The 19,611-nt window shown below is 41.2% G+C and overlaps 1 protein-coding gene across 3 annotated transcripts in view; it reads left to right on the forward strand.

Moving 5' to 3' along the window:
• The window catches only part of mast4 (microtubule associated serine/threonine kinase family member 4), a 241,142-nt gene that overhangs the window by 83,917 nt on the left and 137,614 nt on the right, over positions 1-19,611 (forward strand). For 2 of the 3 annotated variants that reach the window (XM_061907856.1, XM_061907857.1), the window contains exon 5: positions 9,691-9,722. In XM_061907856.1, coding sequence (XP_061763840.1) covers positions 9,691-9,722 — 32 coding nt within the window. Of the gene's footprint in view, positions 1-9,690; positions 9,723-14,398; positions 14,665-19,611 lie in introns of those variants that run through there. The other variant, XM_061907859.1, reaches the window with a different exon arrangement.

Raw genomic sequence — 19,611 nt, forward strand, 5'->3', positions numbered from 1 at the left:
AAGTGGTCTTATTTGGGGTTCTTTGGGACCTTCAGTCCTATTTTGTTGTTTTTTGGTATATATTGACGCTTACATAGGTCTGGTGATAATGTTCCCCTTTAACGGAAGATGAGCCTATTTGGGTCCTTTGGCATCGCTAAGGGAAGATGGTCCTATTTGGGGTAGTTTATGACCTTTAGGGCAAGATGGTCTTGTTTGGGGTCCTTTAAGACCTGTAGTTATTTGGGATACTTTTGGCCCCTTGAGGGCAGCATGGTCTTATTTGGGGTCCTTTGCCACCTGTGGGCGATAGTGGTCTTATTTGGGGTATTTTGGTACCTTTGGATCTGTTAAGAAAAGTGGTCTTATCTGGGGTTCTTTAGGCCCTTCAGTCCTATTTTGTTGTTTTTTTGGTATATATTGACGCTTACATAGGTCTGGTGATAATGTTCCCCTTTAAAGGAAGTTGGTCCTATTTGGGGTCCTTTGGCATTGCTGAGGAAAGATGGTCCTATTTGGGGTAGTTTATGACCTTTAGGGCAAGATGGTCTTGTTTGGGGTCCTTTAAGACCTAAAGTTATTTGGGATACTTTTGGCCCCTTGAGGGCAGCATGGTCTTATTTGGGGTCCTTTGCCACCTGTGGGCGATAGTGGTCTTATTTGGGGTATTTTGCTACCTTTAGTGAAAGATGGTCCTAATTTGGATCTGTTAAGAAAAGTGGTCCTATTGGGGGTTCTTTGGGACCTTCAATCCTATTTTTTTTTTTTGGCACCCTTTAGGGCAGGGGTAGGGAACCTGTGGCTCTTTTGATGACTGCTTCTGGCTCTCAGATAAATCTGAGCTGGCATTGCTTAACAGGATAAGTCAGTGTTTTTCAACCTTTTCTGAGCCAAAGCGCATTTTTTTCATTGAAAAAATTTTGAGGCACACCACCAACAGAAAATGTAAAAAAAATGAAACTCGTAGCCGATACTGACGATACAAAGTCGTTCTCGCAATTGTTGGCTATGCATTCAACCATAACGAAGGTGTTCTGTCACCACCTGTCTCAACACGCTGTAACTTATTCTGAGTTTTTGGGCGTTTTCCTGTGTTTCCTGCGCTCCTATTTTGGTGGCTTTTCCTCTTTTGTTGGTATTTTCCTGGTGCAGTTTCACGTTTTCCTTTAATGCTATTCCCCGCACCTGCTTTATTTTCGCAAGCAAGACTATTTAAGTTGTGCGGACACACTCCTTCTTTGCGGGGACGTCGTTGATTGTCATGCCATGTACGGATGTACTTTGTGGACGCCATCTGCTCCGCACGCTGCGAGCATTCTGTTTTCATTTACTTTACAGTTTAGTTTTAGTTTAGTTTTGCTTCAATGCCTTTTCTTAACGGCACTTTTTTGGTTGAAGTGTTTAATACCTTTTTACCTACACACTGCATCCCGCCTATTCTAATCTCGACAAACCATGTTTCCGACATCTACAAACCAATTCGCTACCTGCTGCCACCTACTGATATGGCAGAGTATTACACGGTTACTCTGCCGAGCCGTAGACAGTACAGACACTCAACAATGGCACATTTGCGGATTATAAGTACTGGTTTGCAAAAAAAAATATTTTTAAGCCAATTAGGTGAAATTACATAATCTCCCACGGGCACCACTGGGCCGCGGCACAGTGGTTGAAAAACACAGCAATAACTAGTGATTAATTACCCTGGTAATCACGGTGTTAAAAACAAGGTTAAAAATATAACATGTGCTCATTCATTTTATTCCATCCATCCGTTTTCTACCGCATCGGTTCAAGAAATTGCATTAATGGTAAGAAGTGTTTTATTTATTATTGGTTAGCTTCAGAATAACAATGTTATTAAAAAGAAAAATATACTTATTATACTCTTAAAATGTTGGTCTTACTTAAAAATGCACACATTTAGTTGTGTTCAGTGTTAAAAAAAATATGATATGGCTCTCACGGAAATACTTTTTATAATATTTGGCTTTAATATTTAATATTTGGCTTATTAGTGATTCCCAAAGCCCCAAAAAAAGTCTGTGGGCTATAGAGCGTTTTCCGTTCGGGCTCCAGTACTCTGGAATGCCCTCCCGGTAACAGTTCGAGATGCCACCTCAGTAGAAGCATTTAAGTCTCACCTTAAAACTCATTTGTATACTCTAGCCTTTAAATAGACTCCCTTTTTAGACCAGTTGATCTGCCGTTTCTTTTCTTTTTCTTCTATGTCCCACTCTCCCTTGTGGAGGGGGTCCGATCCGGTGGCCATGTACTGCTTGCCTGTGTATCGGCTGGGGACATCTATGCGCTGCTGATCCGCCTCCGCTTGGGATGGTTTCCTGCTGTGAACGGGACTCTCGCTGCTGTGTTGGATCCGCTTTGGACTGGACTCTCGCGACTGTGTTGGATCCATTATGAATTGAACTTTCACAGTATCATGTTAGACCCGCTCGACATCCATTGCTTTCCTCCTCTCCAAGGTTCTCATAGTCATCATTGTCACCGACTCTGGAATGCCCTCCCGGTAACAGTTCGAGATGCCACCTCAGTAGAAGCATTTAAGTCTCACCTTAAAACTCATTTGTATACTCTAGCCTTTAAATAGACTCCCTTTTTAGACCAGTTGATCTGCCGTTTCTTTTCTTTTTCTTCTATGTCCCACTCTCCCTTGTGGAGGGGGTCCGGTCCGATTCGGTGGCCATGTACTGCTTGCCTGTGTATCGGCTGGGGACATCACTGCGCTGCTCATCCGCCTCCGCTTGGGATGGTTTCCTGCTGTGAACGGGACTCTCGCTGCTGTGTTGGATCCGCTTTGGACTGGACTCTCGCGACTGTGTTGGATCCATTATGGATTGAGCTTTAACAGTATCATTTTAGACCCGCTCGACATCCATTGCTTTCCTCCTCTCCAAGGTTCTCATAGTCATCATTGTCACCGACGTCCCACTGGGTGTGAGTTTTCCTTGCCCTTATGTGGGCCTACCGAGGATGTCGTAGTGGTTTGTGCAGCCCTTTGAGACACTAGTGATTTAGGACTATATAAGTAAACATTGATTGATTGATAATGGCTCTCTCAGCCAAAAAGGTTCCAGACCCCTGCTTTAGGGGGATTCTGGTCCCATCTAGGCTCATTTCGGACCTTTTTTGTCGGTCCTTTCCCGAGTCCACAGACTCTCTTGTGTACAAGTGCATAGTCCCCCCCTAACCTTCAATCAATCAATCAATCAATGTTTACTTATATAGCCCTAAATCACTAGTGTCTCAAAGGGCTGCACAAACCACTACGACATCCTCGGTAGGCCCACATAAGGGCAAGGAAAACTCACACCCAGTGGGACATCGGTGACAATAATGACTATGAGAACCTTGGAGAGGAGGAAAGCAATGGATGTCGAGCGGGTCTAACATGATACTGTGAAAGTTCAATCCATAATGGATCCAACACAGTCGCGAGAGTCCAGTCTAAAGCGGATCCAACACAGCAGCGAGAGTCCCGTTCACAGCGGAGCCAGCAGGAAACCATCCCAAGCGGAGGCGGATCAGCAGCGCAGAGATGTCCCCAGCCGATACACAGGCAAGCAGTACATGGGCACCGGATCGGACCGGAACCCCTCCACAAGGGAGAGTGGGACATAGGAGAAAAAGAAAAGAAACGGCAGATCAACTGGTCTAAAAAGGGAGTCTATTTAAACTTTGAATCTCTAAACTTGTCCGTCCTTGTGGACCGGACCCCGTTCTCTCGCTGTCCCCGCTTCAAAGGACAGGACGCGGCACAAAAACAAAGCCAGGAAGGATATCCTCCTTCTCTTTTCTGCTGGAATAATGGACAGTCTTGGGGGGGGCGACTCCTGACCTCAACCCCCTCCCTCCTAGGCTCATTTGCAAGCGCCGCCATCCTCCCTCCCTCCTTGCCTCAGTCCTTCTTCTCCCTTCCTCTATCGCCGCCTCACTCCTGGGGAAGTTGCGGAGCAGACGAGCCGGAGGAGCGGCGTCAGCTGACCGCCCGTCCTCCAATGAGACGAGCGGCGGCGTGTCGGAGCGGCTGCTCGGCTGGCATCGGATGCTGAGCCCGAGGGGCGGGAGGTGGAGGCGGTTCTGGCCAGAGCTGCACGGCGCTGCGGCGTCGCCACCATGGACCACTCCAGCATTCTGAGGCGGCGAGGGCTACAGGTAGGCGGGACCACGGCGCCGCAGCAACGTTTGTTTTCCTACGCCGTCTCTTGAGTGGAGGCTCGGATGTTAGACGGCTCAAGTTGCTGTGACTTTTGTCTCCTTCCTGTCGAGTAGTCGAGAGGAATGGATGATGTTGTCTAACCAAGGCAGCGGCAGACACTTTATCGACGGCATGATGATGAAATGCACGCCTCTTCGTCTCCATTGTCGTACAATGCAGCGTGTTGTCCAATCAGCAACTTGAACTGCACTTGGATTTCGGTCGCTTATGTGTTTGCCCGCACCTCTTAGCGAGGTTTTTCGTGCGAGGCGAAGTTTTTCTTCGGAACATGGAAGCTGCTGAACCGAAGAAAAGATCGGCTTTGTCTGCGTAACGAGACTCGATTGTCTTCTGAGATGTTTTTGGAAGTGCACGCCTCTTCGTCTCCATTGTCGTACAATGCAGCGTGTTGTCCAATCAGCAACTTGAACTGCACTTGGATTTCGGCCGTTTAAGTGTTTGCACTCACCTCTTAGCGAGGTGAAGTTTTTCTTTGGAACATGGAAGCTGCTTAACCGAAGAAAAGATCGGCTTTGTCTGCGTAACGAGACTCGATTGTCTTCTGAGATGTTTTTGGAAGTGCACATTGTTTGTCGTACAATGCAGTGTGTTGTCCAATCAGCAACTTGAACTGCAATTGGATTTTTGGCCGTTTAAGTGTTTGCCCGCACCTCTTAGCGAGGTTTTTCGTGCGAGGCGAAGTTTTTCTTTGGAACATGGAAGCTGCTGAACCGAACAAAAGATCGGCTTTGTCTACGTAAGGAGAATCGATTTTCTTCTGAGATTTTTTTGGAAGTGCACATTGTTAGATTGTCGTACAATGCAGCGTGTTGTCCAATCAGCAACTTGAACTGCACTTGGATTTCGGCCGTTTACGTGTTTGCACTCACCTCTTAGCGAGGTTTTTCGTGCTAGGCGAGGTTTTTCTTCGGAACATGGAAGCTGCTGAACCGAACAAAAGATCGGCTTTGTCTGCGTAACGAAACCCGATTGTCTTCTGAGATGTTTTTGGAAGTGCACATTGTTTGTCGTACAATGCAGCGTGTTGTCCAATCAGCAACTTGAACTGCACTTGGATTTCGGTCGCTTATGTGTTTGCCCGCACCTCTTAGCGAGGTTTTTCGTGCGAGGCGAGGTTTTTCTTTGGAACATGGAAGCTGCTGAACCGAACAAAAGATCGGCTTTGTCGGCATAACGAGACTCGATTGTCTTCTGAGATGTTTTTGGAAGTGCACATTGTTAGATTGTCGTACAATGCAGCGTGTTGTCCAATCAGCAACTTGAACTGCACTTGGATTTCGGTCGTTTACATGTTTGCCCGCACCTCTTAGCGAGGTTTTTCGTGCGAGGCGAAGTTTTTCTTTGGAACATGGAAGCTGCTGAACCGACCAAAAGATCGGCTTTGTCGGCGTAACGAGACTCGATTGTCTTCTGAGATGTTTTTGGAAATGCATGCCTCTTCGTCTCCATTGTCGTACAATGCAGCGTGTTGTCCAATCAGCAACCCGAACTGCACTTGGATTTCGGCCGTTTACGTGTTTGCCCGCACCTCTTAGCGAGGTTTTTCGTGCGAGGCGAAGTTTTTCTTTGGAACATGGAAGCTGCTGAACCGAACAAAAGATCGGCTTTGTCTGCGTAACGAAACCCGATTGTCTTCTGAGATGTTTTTGGAAGTGCACATTGTTAGATTGTCGTACAATGCAGCGTGTTGTCCAATCAGCAACTGCAACTGCACTTGGATTTCGGCCGTTTACGTGTTTGCCCGCACCTCTTAGCGAGGTTTTTCATGCGAGGCGAAGTTTTTCTTTGGAACATGGAAGCTGCTGAACCGAACAAAAGATCGGCTTTGTCGGCGTAACGAGACTCGATTGTCTTCTGAGATGTTTTTGGAAGTGCACATTGTTAGATTGTCGTACAATGCAGTGTGTTGTCCAATCAGCAACTGCAACTGCACTTGGATTTCGGCCGTTTACGTGTTTGCCCGCACCTCTTAGCGAGGTTTTTCATGCGAGGCGAAGTTTTTCTTTGGAGCATGGAAGCTGCTGAACCGAACAAAAGATCGGCTTTGTCGGCGTAACGAGACTCGATTGTCTTCTGAGATGTTTTTGGAAGTGCACATTGTTAGATTGTCGTACAATGCAGCGTGTTGTCCAATCAGCAACTGCAACTGCACTTGGATTTCGGCCGTTTACGTGTTTGCCCGCACCTCTTAGCGAGGTTTTTCATGCGAGGCGAAGTTTTTCTTCGGAACATGGAAGCTGCTGAACCGAACAAAAGATCGGCTTTGTCGGCGTAACGAGACTCGATTGTCTTCTGAGATGTTTTTGGAAGTGCACGCCTCTTCGTTTCCATTGTCGTACAATGCAGCGTGTTGTCCAATCAGCAACTTGAAATGCACTTGGATTTTCGGCCGTTTAAGTGTTTGCACGCACCTCTTAGCAAGGTTTTTCGTGCGAGGCGAAGTTTTTCTTTGGAACATGGAAGCTGCTGAACCGAACAGAAGATCGGCTTTGTCGGCGTAACGAGACTCGATTGTCTTCTGAGATGTTTTTGGAAGTGCACGCCTCTTCGTTTCCATTGTCGTACAATGCAGCGTGTTGTCCAATCAGCAACTTGAACTGCACTTGGATTTCGGCCGTTTAAGTGTTTGCACTCACTTTCCTAGCGAGGTTTTTTGTGCGAGGCTAAGTTTTTCTTTGGAACATGGAAGCTGCTGAACCGAACAAAAGATCGGCTTTGTTGACGTAACGAGACTCGATTGTCTTCTGAGGTGTTTTTGGCCGTCCAGTCAAGTCCAGTGGAAGATTAGTTCGCTGATCTCCAGTTGAGTTGAGTCCTTATTTGAAGAGACAATCCACAAAGACCAAAGACAGATATGGTCTTGTTTCTATCCGCAGTCCCCCGTTACTTAAACGGACAAAAACGTGCTATATGATTATAAGTGTTGGAAACAATGTCACCTCTTTGTTCCACTCGGACGTGCCTTTACTGCCGTTTGTCAGGCACTTTGCACGCTGACATCATCCCCGTATGACGTCATGCTGTCATAAAGCCGACATCGTTTTACCCGAGGTCAGTTGTTCGGTCTTTCTGCTGAACCTTTCACAAGCAGACAAAAAACTGTAAATTAAATATTATTATTTGATTTCATCTTTTAATTTGTGTATTTAATTGAATGTAATGTAATTTTATTGTATTGTATTTTATTTTATTTTATCATAATTTGTATATATATTTTTTTGATTATTATTATTTTAATTTATATTTTTTTTGATAAAAAAGAAAACAAATTGCGTATTTTAACTTTGGAGGTAATTTATCAGTATTTTAGCTCGCTGATGTCTAAAGGCTAATTTTTCAATGGGCTGATATTAGCATGCGAGCTATTTTTGCTCATTTTGCAATGTCGGCGTCGAATATGTTGTCGCTTGATGAAGGATCCCTGTTAGCATGCTAACGTTAGTATGCTAGATATTGTTATCGGCTTATTTCGTAGGTATCTACCTCAAATTATATTTTATGAATAAATCCGTGCTAACATTAGCATCCTAGCATTAAAAAAAAAAGTTCACGTACACACCATAAATTCATATATTTTGGTGCTTGACACACGTTATCGTTAGCATTTTAGCTTTTTTTAGCTCATTTAGCAGGTATACACCTCAGTGTAATATATTGTTACTTTACGAAGGATACCAGTTAGCATGCTAACGTTAGTATGCTAGATATTGTTATCGGCTTATTTCGTAGGTATATACCTCCAAATTATATTTTATAAATAGATCCGTGCTAACATTAGCATCCTAGCATTTAAAAAAATGTTCAGGTACACACCATAAATTAATATATTTTGGTGCTTGACACATGTTATAGTTAGCATTTTAGCTTTTTTTTAGCTCATTTAGCAGGTATACACCTCAGTGTAATATATTGTGTTACTTTACGAAGGATACCAGTTAGCATGCTAACGTTAGTATGCTAGATATTGTTATCGGCTTATTTCGTAGGTATATTTCTCCAAATTATATTTTAAAAGTAGATCCGTGCTAACATTAGCATCCTAGCATTTAAAAAAATGTTCAGGTACACACCATAAATTAATATATTTTGGTGCTTGACACACGTTATCGTTAGCATTTTAGCTTGTTTTAGCTCATTTAGCAGGTATACACCTCAGTGTAATATATTGTGTTACTTTACGAAGGATACCAGTTAGCATGCTAACGTTAGTATGCTAGATATTGTCATCGGCTTATTTTGTAGGTATATACCTCAAATTATATTTTATAAATAGATCCGTGCTAACATTAGCATCCTAGCATTTAAAAAAAAATGTTCAGGTACACACCATAAATTAATATATTTTGTTTCTTGACACACGTTATAGTTAGCATTTTAGCTTTTTTTAGCTCATTTAGCAGGTATACACCCCAGTGTAATATATTGTGTTACTTTACGAAGGATACCAGTTAGCATGCTAACGTTAGTATGCTAGATATTGTTATCGGCTTATTTCGTAGGTGTATACCTCCAAATTATATTTTATAAATAGATCCGTGCTAACATTAGCATCCTAGCATTTAAAAAATATTCAGGTACACACCATAAATTCATATATTTTGGTGCTTGACACATGTTATAGTTAGCATTTTAGCTTTTTTTTTTTAGCTCATTTAGCAGGTATACACCTCAGTGTAATATATTGTGTTACTTTACGAAGGATACCTGTTAGCATGCTAACGTCAGTATGCTAGATTGTGTTGTTAGCTAATTTTGTAGGTACATACTTCAGTCAAATTTTAGTACTTGATGCATGCTAACATTAGCAGCCTAGCATTTTTACAAAAAAATGTTCAGGTAAATGAATATATTTTGGTGCTTGACACATGTTGTAGTTAGCATTTGTAGCTAATTTAGCAGGTATACACCTCAGTGTAATATATTTTGTTACTTTACGAAGGATACCTGTTAGCATGCTAACGTCAGTATGCTAGATTGTGTTGTTAGCTAATTTTGTAGGTACATACTTCAGTCGAATTTTAGTACTTGATGCATGCTAACATTAGCATCCTAGCATTTTTACAAAAAATGTTCAGGTAAATGAATATATTTTGGTGCTTGACACATGTTGTAGTTAGCATTTGTAGCTAATTTAGCAGGTATACACCTCAGTGTAATATATTTTGTTACTTTACGAAGGATACCTGTTAGCATGCTAACGTCAGTATGCTAGATTGTGTTGTTAGCTAATTTTGTAGGTACATACTTCAGTCGAATTTTAGTACTTGATGCATGCTAACATTAGCATCCTAGCATTTTTACAAAAAAATGTTCAGGTAAATGAATATATTTTGGTGCTTGACACATGTTGTAGTTAGCATTTGTCGCTAATTTAGCAGGTACAGAGCTCAGGTTATTTTTCATGAGCTGTGAAGTCTGTGTGACAAGTCACCTGCACCTGCCTCACACCTGTCTTCTCTCCGCCTCCACAGAAGGAGCTGAGTCTTCCCAGAAGAGGCAGTCTGTAAGTAGCCCCGCCTGCTTTTTCTCCGACATTGTGTGACGACGGCCATAGAACAGGAAGTGGAACTAAGTGGGAGTGAAGGAACTGAACGCTGTGTGATTGCGTCTTTCATAACACTCCAAGGAGATGGAAAATACTCAATAATGTAATAAAAAAATTAAATGATCAAAAACAATAATAAACTTTATTAATATAAAATAATGCATATTTATAGGGTTTATTATTGTTTTTAGTTATTGCATTTTTATTGCATTTTAATGTAATATTTAATAATGTATAATATGTTTTGATGATATATATATACATATTTATATATCATGCATATATATATATATATGCATATATATATACATATACATATATATATATATATATATATATATATATATATATATATATATATATATATATACATATATATATATATATATATACATATATATATATATACAATTTGTGTGTGCATGTGCACGCTCAATCGCCCAGACCTATGCTCAGTACCAGTGATGCTAGTGAGGGTTTTACAATGATCATTGGTTAACTTATTTTTACACTTGTTTGAAGGCAAATAATGCTACTTGAAGTTTGAAAATTGTTTACATTTTCGCTGTCAAAAACTCCTACAAACATCTTTGGGCATCTGTGCAGTCAAAAGTCAAAGTTTTGAGACGATGGGGGACCGAGTTTTCTTCTCCGCCGCTAACTGTCTGTGGAACGCTCTCCCTGACCACCTGAGGGTAACACAGACTGTGGATGCTTTTAAAAAATGATTTAAAACCCTTCTTTTTTTTAAAAAAAACCTTTGTTAGGTATATACGTGCTAGTTCTAGTTTTTATTTATTTATTTGTATCTTCTTTTTTTTAATACACTGTAGCACTTTGAGGTTGTTAGTTTTTTTTTAACAAATAAAATCTAATATTATTATTATCATTACACACTATCATTCCACAGAATGCCAAAGTGTGTCCAGGCGTTTGACGGACGCTGCGTGAACGTTTCCGAAGGTGAGCAAGGCCAAAGTAGTCGTCCGTGTAGGTGCCTGATGACAATATCATTGAATGTTACTATCAGGGGCGTCCCACCGTAGCCCTGGGTGTTGTTGGTGTGTACCAACATTGACCAGTACAAACTACTCATTCTTGTATTATTTAGTCGTGTGGAATTTTAGGAACGGTTTGATCAAGTGAAATAAGTCAAACACAACAATGGCAGCTGGGAAAAACATTTACCTATTCATTATTAACCATCTGGAATGGACTTTTGCTGTCTTTAAGTTGGAGTTAAGTGGTATTCGGCTTTTGGAGACACCCAGCGGCCGCAATGATTCATTAAATTGAATGGTGCGGACACGTTTGTTACTGGATACTTTCTAATTCTGCTCTATTTGATCCTTGTTTATATTGACAAATGTGGGATTTCACACAGCAATGTTCTTTTGATTATTATAAGGCGTGTCTAGCTTGTGCGCTATTGTGTGCTTAGCTGTTGTGTAGCTGCTCGGCCCTGAAATTGTGTGTATATTGGAGGACGTCCCATACTTGTCCATTTCACTCATGCATGAAGATATAAGTCCTTGTCGCATTTTATGTTATGTTATGTGGGCCTACCGAAGATGTCGTAGTGGTTTGTGTTGTGGTTTGTGCAGCCCTTTGAGACACTAGTGATTTAGGGCTTTATAAATAAACATTGATTGATTGATTGATTTTGCACGGCTCTCTTTGAGGCTTTGGAGGTGCGCCACGAGGCCTTTCCTCACGGAGGTGATGGCTCCTCTGCAAACAGGTTGCCGGGGGAGCGCCGCAGCCTCGGCTGACCTTGGTTGCCACGGCGACGGTTGTTGGGATTTGACATGGCGGGCCTGGAGTGAATGATGGCGGCGCTCGGTGGTTTCAGACGTCAGATGGGACTTGTCGGAAGCGCGGGGACAGGCGGCGTGTTGGCCACCTTGCACGGACGTGTGTGGGACTTCATTGTTTTATGCAGAGGATCAAATATATGGGATATAGATACATATAAAATTGAATAAATACAAATGAACATTTTTTTTTATCCTATTTATATATACAGTATTATATATAATTTAACTATATATAGCATTAGCTTTTTTGTTTACAAAATATTATATATGTGTGTGTATATGTATATATATTCATATATGTACAGTGGGGCAAAAAAGTATTTAGTCAGCCAGCGATTGTGCAAGTTCTCCCACTTAAAATGATGACAGAGTTCTGTAATTTTCATCATAGGTACACTTCAACTGTGAGAGACAGAATGTGGGAAAAAAATCCAGGAATTCACATTGAAGGAATTTTAAAGAATTTATTTGTAAATTATGGTGGAAAATAAGTATTTGGTCAACCAGTCAAAGCTTTCACCGATGGAAGGAGTTTTTGGCTCAAAATCTCACGATACATGGCCCCATTCATTCTTTCCTTAACACGGATCAATGGTCCTGTCCTCTTAGCAGAAAAACAGCCCCAAAGAATGATGTTTCCACCCCCATGCTTCACAGTAGGTATGGTGTTCTTGGGATTCAACTCAGTATTCTTCTTCCTCCAAACACGACCAGTTGAGTTGATACCAAAATGGATACATGGATGATACAGCAGAGGATTGGGAGAATGTCATGTGGTCAGATGAAACCAAAATAGAACCTTTTGTGTGTGTATATATATATAGATAGATAGATAGATAGATAGATAGATAGATACATAGATAGATAGATAGATAGACGTGTGTGTGAGTGGAGTGTGTGGTTGACAGTTTGGTTAATAATTCATTGGTCAATATTGACATTGCTTTGTGTCCATTGTGGTGTTTAGTTTCCTCTCCATGAACAAAGTTTTCCCTGAAAATCTTCACATTTTGTCTGAAATTATTTTGTTTTGCTCTGCAAATTTATTGTTTGAGTAAAATAGTAGTCAGGAAGTACAGTGTTGGTCCAAACAATAGTCAGGAAGTACAATATTGATCCAAACAATAGGCAGGAAGTACAGTATTGATCAAAAAAAATAATCAGGAAGTGTAGTATTGATCCAAACAATAGTCAGGAAGTACAGTATTGATCCTAACAATAGTCAGGAAGTACAGTATTGATCCTAACAATAGTCAGGAAGTACAATATTGATCCAAACAATAGGCAGGAAGTACAGTATTGATACAAAAAAATAGTCAGGAAGTACAGTATTGATCCAAAAAATAGTCAGGAAGTACAGTATTGATCCAAACTATAGTCAGGAAGTACAGTATTGATCCAAAAAATAGTCAGGAAGTACAGTATTTATCCAAACATTAGTCCGGAAGTACAGTATTGATCCAAAACATAGTCAGGAATTACAGTATTGATCCGAACTATAGTCAGGAAGTACAGTATTGATCCAAAAAATAGTCAGGAAGTACAGTATTTATCCAAACTATAGTCAGGAAGTACAGTATTGATCCTAACTATAATCAGGAAGTACAGTATTGATCCAAAAAATAGTCAGGAAGTACAGTATTTATCCAAACATTAGTCAGGAAGTGTAGTATTGATCCAAACAATAGTCAGGAAGTACAGTATTGATCTTAACTATAGTCAGGAAGTACAGTATTGATCCAAAAAATTGTCAGGAAGTACAGTATTTATCGAAACATTAGTCAGGAAGTACAGTATTGATCCAAAAAATAGTCAGGAAGTACAGTATTGATCCAAAAAATAGTCAGGAAGTACAGTATTGATCCAAACATTAGTCAGGAAGTACAGTATTGATCCAAAAAATAGTCAGGAAGTACAGTATTGATCCAAAAAATAGTCAGGAAGTACAGTATTGATCCAAAAAATAGTCAGGAAGTACAGTATTGATCCAAAAAAATAGTCAGGAAGTGTAGTATTGATCCTAACAATAGGCGGGAAGTACAGTATTGATCCAAACAATAGTCAGGAAGTACAGTATTGATCCAAACAATAGTCAGGAAGTACAGTATTTATCCAAACAATAGTCAGGAAGTACAGTATTGATCCAAACAGTCAGAAAGTATAGTATTGATCCATACAATAGTCAGGAAGTACAGTATTGATCCAAAAAAATAATCAGGAAGTACAGTATTGATCCAAACAATAGTCAGGAAGTACAGTATTGATCCCAAAAATAGTCAGGAAGTACAGTATTGATCCAAACAATAGTCAGGAAGTACAGTATTGATTCAAACTATAGTCAGGAAGTACAGTATTGATCCAAAAAAATAGTCAGGAAGTACAGTATTTATCCAAACATTAGTCAGGAAGTACAGTATTGATCCAAAAAATAATCAGGAAGTACAGTATTGATCCTAACTATAGTCAGGAAGTACAGTATTGATCCAGAGCAGTACTTTTAGCAGTAATATTTGTTTATTATTGTCACTAAAAAGTCAAAAATGTAGAGACACCTTGTCATGTAACAAGATGGAAAAGTGTCTGCAAACTTACGACATATTTGTAATTTTAAAGCTTGTGGAAGTGTGCTGCATTCTTCATTCCCCCGGCGACTCATAATAATTATATTAATAATAATGTGTGGCCTCCATCTTTGTCATGCACATAGCTGCCAGCTGGTGGTGTTGTGGGGGGGGAGTGGGGTACAGGGGGGGGGGGGGGGACTCGAAGGGGCGGGGCTTGGGGGGGGTCGATTGTGAAGGCGCAAAGGGGGAGGGGCCATTGTCCTGCCCAGGATCTGGTTTGACAGCGTCCAAGGTGCGAGGAGCACGACTGCATTTTGCCACCAGCGCCTTTTCTTCTTCCCGCCGTCTAGTTTCAGCCCGTGTGTGTGTGTGTGCGTGTGTGTGTGCGTTGGCCTCATGTCTGGGCTCTTTGTCAGCGCGCGGGGGTGCGCGGAATGTGTATCATGGCCTGAATAGCACGCAGGACTCAGCCATGAAGGCACAGCGAGAACGTCTGAGGATCCCCGGGCTGACGCTGGAGTGAGTACATGTTGTTAGCTTTAGCATCTGCAGCAGGAAGTGTGTGTGTGTGTGTGTGTGTGTGTGTGTGTGATGCACATGCCGCAATGACAACACACACACACACACGCTGGGATGAACGCAAGTCGTGACCGCACGTTTTTGTTCCGTCCGCCAGGCATTTGTCCCGCTCCTGTTTTGTTCTTTTTCGGGGGGGAGGAAGCAGCCACTTCTTCACGCTTTAAAGCGAAAGAAGAAGTCAAGGTTATTCCATTCATGACTCGACACAGCGATGAGGTCATCCACCCGCCTCACCCGGGCGGGTCCGCACCTGGTCCACGCAGGGCCGCAGAAGGGGGGGGGGGGGTTCAAGTGTGCGGGGGCCATTTTGATCTTTTTTTTTTTCGTATAAAAATGTTGAAAACAGACCCAAACTATGTAGCCACACCGATACAAAAACCCTGTTTCCATATGAGTTGGGAAATTGTGTTAGATATAAATATAAACGGAATACATCCATCCATCCATCCATCCATTTTCTACCGCGTATTCCCTTTTGGGGTCACAGGGGGCGCTGGCGCCTATCTCAGCTTGTACACCCTGGACAAGTCGCCACCTCATTTTAATGCCAACACATCCTTTTCAACCCATATTCAGTTGAATATGCTACAAAGACAACATATTTGATGTTCAAACTGATAAACTTCATTTTTTTTGGCAAATCATTAACTTTAGAATTTAATGCCAGCAACACATGACAAAGAAGTTGGGAAAGGTGGCAATAAATACTGATAAAGTTGAGGAATGCTCATCAAACACTTATTTGGAACATCCCACAGGTGTGCAGGCTAATTGGGAACAGGTGGGGGCCATGATTGGGTATAAAAGCAGCTTCCGTGAAATGCTAAGTCATTCACAAACAAGGATGGGGCGAGGGTCACCACTTTGTAAGCAAATTGTCGAACAGTTTTAGAACAACATTTCTCAACGAGCTATTGCAAGGAATTTAGGGATTTCACCATCTACGGCCCGTAGAATCATCAAAAGGTTCAGAGAATCTGGAGAAATCACTGCACGTAAGCGATGATATTTACGGACCTTTGAACCCTCAGGCGGTACTGCATCAAAAACCGACATCAGTGTGTAAAGGATATCACCACATGGACTCAGGAACACTTCACAAAACCACTGTCTGTAACTACAGTTGTAAGTGCAAGTTAAAACTCTACTATGCAAAGCGAAAGCCATTTATCAAAAACACCCAGGAACGCCGCTAGCTTAGCTGGGCCCGAGCTCACCTAAGATGGACTGATGCAAAGTAGAAAAGTGTTCTGTGGTCTGGCGAGTCCATATTTCAAATTATATTTGTAAACTCTGGACGTGGTGTCGTCTGGAACAAAGAGGAAAATAACCACCCGGATTTTTATAGGCGCAAAGTTCCAAAGGCAGCATCTGTGATGGTATGGGGGTGTGTTAGTGCCCAAGGCATGGGTAACTTACACATCTGTGAAGGCACCATTAATGCTGAATGGTCCATACAGGTTTTGAAGCAACATATGTTGTCATCCAAGCAACATTATCATGGACGCCCCTGCTTATTTCAGCAAGACAATGCCAAGCCACGTGTTACAACAGCGTGGTTTCGTAGTAAAAGAGTGCAGGTACTTTCCTGGCCCGCCTGCAGTCCAGACCTGTCTCCCATGGAAAATGTGTGGCGCATTATGAAGCGTAAAATACGACAGCGGAGACCCCGGACTGTTGAACGACTGAAGCTCTACATAAAACAAGAATTGGAAAGAATTCCACTTTCAAAGCTTCAACAATTAGTTTCCTCAGTTCCCAAACGTTTATTGAGTGTTGTTAAAAGAAAAGGTGATGTAACACAGTGGCAAACATGCCCTTTCCCAACTACTTTGGCACGTGTTGCAGCCATGAAATTCAAAATTAATTATTATTTGCAAAAAAAAATAAAGTTTATGAGTTTGAACATCAAATATCTTGTCTTTGTAGTGCATTCAACTGGTATATAAGCCACACCACAATTTTTTTTAGAAGAAAAATAATTATTCCCATCTCTTAACCGCATATATATGTATACGTTGTGAAATGAGTTATTTACATACCTTAATTAATACCAAACGGCAGCAAAACGGCGGATCAGACAAAACAAAAGTCATGGTCATGGACCCACTAGCTGCAAAAACTAGCTCTCCAATCAGCTAAACAGACTCAATAACTCCACCTGACTAAAGAACGTTATATAATACAATATAACACAAGACACTCGTAAACACGTTAGCATGTTAGCTAATGCTAACTAGCTTGATTGCATTACAGTAGCGCGTACAAATATGCATGAAAACACTCCTACAGACATCACACATGGGACGGTTTAGTAAGTAAGAATAGTTTTAGTTCTGTTGTAAAATGAGGGATGATCGAGGAATCCATACAAGTAGAAACGCTATGGACGGCCAGAAGAGGTAATGGCATTTCCGCCCTTCCACAAAATTTTAGAAGAAAAAAGATTCTTCCCATATCTTACCCACAGATATTTATATACAGTGTGAAATTAGCTATTTACACAGAAATTTTTATTTAAATACCTTGTTTCCAAATGGCAGTAAAGCGGCCAATCAAACAAAACAGAGGTCACGGTCATGGACCCGCTAGCTGCGGAAGCTAGCTCTCCAATCAGCTAAACAGACTCAATAACTCCACCTGACTAAAGAACCTTATCTTATACAACATAACACAGACATTCGTAAACCTGTAAGCTAATGCTAACTAGCTTGATTACATTACGGTAGCGTGTACAAATATGCATGAAAACACTCCTACAGACATCACACATGGGACGGTTTAGTAAGTAAGAATAGTTCTAGTTCTGTTGTAAAACCTACAAAACGTTGCTTGGAGGGATGATCGAGGAATCCATACGAGTAGAAACGCTATGGACGGCCAGAAGAGGGAACGACTCTTCCGCCCTTCCACAAAAATTTTAGAAGAAAATGATTCTTACAATATCTTACCCACGGATATTTATACACGGTGTGAAATTAATTATTTACACAGAAATGTTTATTTAAATACCTTGTTTCCAAATGGCAGTAAAACGGCCAATCAAACAAAACAGAGGTCACGGTCATGGACCTGCTAGCTGCGGAAGCTAGCTCTCCAATCAGCTAAACAGACTCAATAACTCCACCTGACTAAAGAACGTTATATTATACAATATAACACAGACATTCGTAAACCTGTAAGCTAATGCTAACTAGCTTGATTACATTACGGTAGCGTGTACAAATATGCATGAAAACACTCCTAGAGACATCACACATGGGACGGTTTAGTAAGTAAGAATAGTTCTAGTTCTGTTGTAAAACCTACAAAACGTTGCTTGGAGGGATGATCGAGGAATCCATACGAGTAGGAACGCTATGGACGGCCAGAAGAGGGAACGGCTCTTCCGCCCTTCCACAAAAATTTTAGAAGAAAATGATTCTTCCAATATCTTACCCACGGATATTTATACACGGTGTGAAATTAATTATTTACACAGAAATGTTTATTTAAATACCTTGTTTCCAAATGGCAGTAAAACAGCCAATCAAACAAAACAGAGGTCACGGTCATGGACCCGCTAGCTGCGGAAGCTAGCTCTCCAATCAGCTAAACCGACTCAATAACTCCACCTGACTAAAGAACGTTATATTATACAATATAACACAGACACTCGTAAATGTGTTAGCTAATGCTAACTAACTTGATTACATTACGGTAGTGCGTACAAATATGCATGAAAACACTCCTACAGACATCACACAAGGGACTGTTTAGTAAGTAAGAATAGTTTTAGTTCTGTTGTAAAACCTACAAAACGTTGCTTGGAGGGATGATCGAGGAATCCATACGAGTAGGAACGCTATGGACGGCCAGAAGAGGGAACGGCACTTCTGCCCTTCCACAAAAATTTTAGAAGAAAATGATTCTTCCAATATCTTACCCACGGATATTTATATACGGTGTGAAATTAATTATTTACACAGAAATGTTTATTTAAATACCTTGTTTCCAAATGGCAGTAAAACGGCCAATCAAACAAAACAGAGGTCACGGTCATGGAGCCGCTAGCTGCGGGAGCTAGCTCTCCAATCAGCTAAACAGACTCAATAACTCCACCTGACTAAAGAACTTTATATTATACAATATAACACAGACACTCGTAAACGTGTTAGCTAATGCTAACTAGCTTGATTACATTACGGTAACGCGTACAAATATGCATGAAAACACTCCTACAGACATCACGCACGGGACTGTTTAGTAAGTAAGAATGGTTTTAGTTATATTGTACAACTTACAAAAGTATGAGCAATCCATACGAGTAGAAACGCTATGGAAGGCCAGAAGAAAGAACGGCCGTTAAATTTTAGAAGAAAAAGGATTCTTCCAATATCTTAGCCGCAGCTATGTATACTGTATAAACGTTGTGAAATTAGTTATCTACACAGAAATGTTTGTTTACAAACCTTAATTGTTTCCAAACGGCAGTAAAACGGCTGATCAAACAAAACAGAAGTCATGGTCATGGACCCACCAGCTGCGCAAGCTAGCTCTCCAATCAGCTAAACAGACTTAATAACTCCACTGTGACGTTTTGATGAATACTACTAATAATAATACTAACACAGACACTCGTAAAATTGTTAGCATATTAGCTAATGCTAGCTAGCTTGATCACATTATAATAGCACGTACAAATAAGCATGAAAACATTTTGTTGTTTTTGCTGGTGCAAAAGCAGTGCAGTTAATATTTTAAGCGGGCAAGAAAGGCTCTTTGTTGACGTCAACAAGGACGGGAATTAGTGTTGGACAACAAGTGGTCACGTTAGCGTGAATAATGCGGGTTTGCTGTGTCCACAAAGCGGTGAGGGGACAAAAGTAATCCCGGGCTAACGAGCGC

The sequence above is a fragment of the Nerophis ophidion genome, linkage group LG08 (genome assembly GCF_033978795.1).
Source record: "Nerophis ophidion isolate RoL-2023_Sa linkage group LG08, RoL_Noph_v1.0, whole genome shotgun sequence".
NCBI classification, from domain to species: domain Eukaryota; kingdom Metazoa; phylum Chordata; class Actinopteri; order Syngnathiformes; family Syngnathidae; genus Nerophis; species Nerophis ophidion.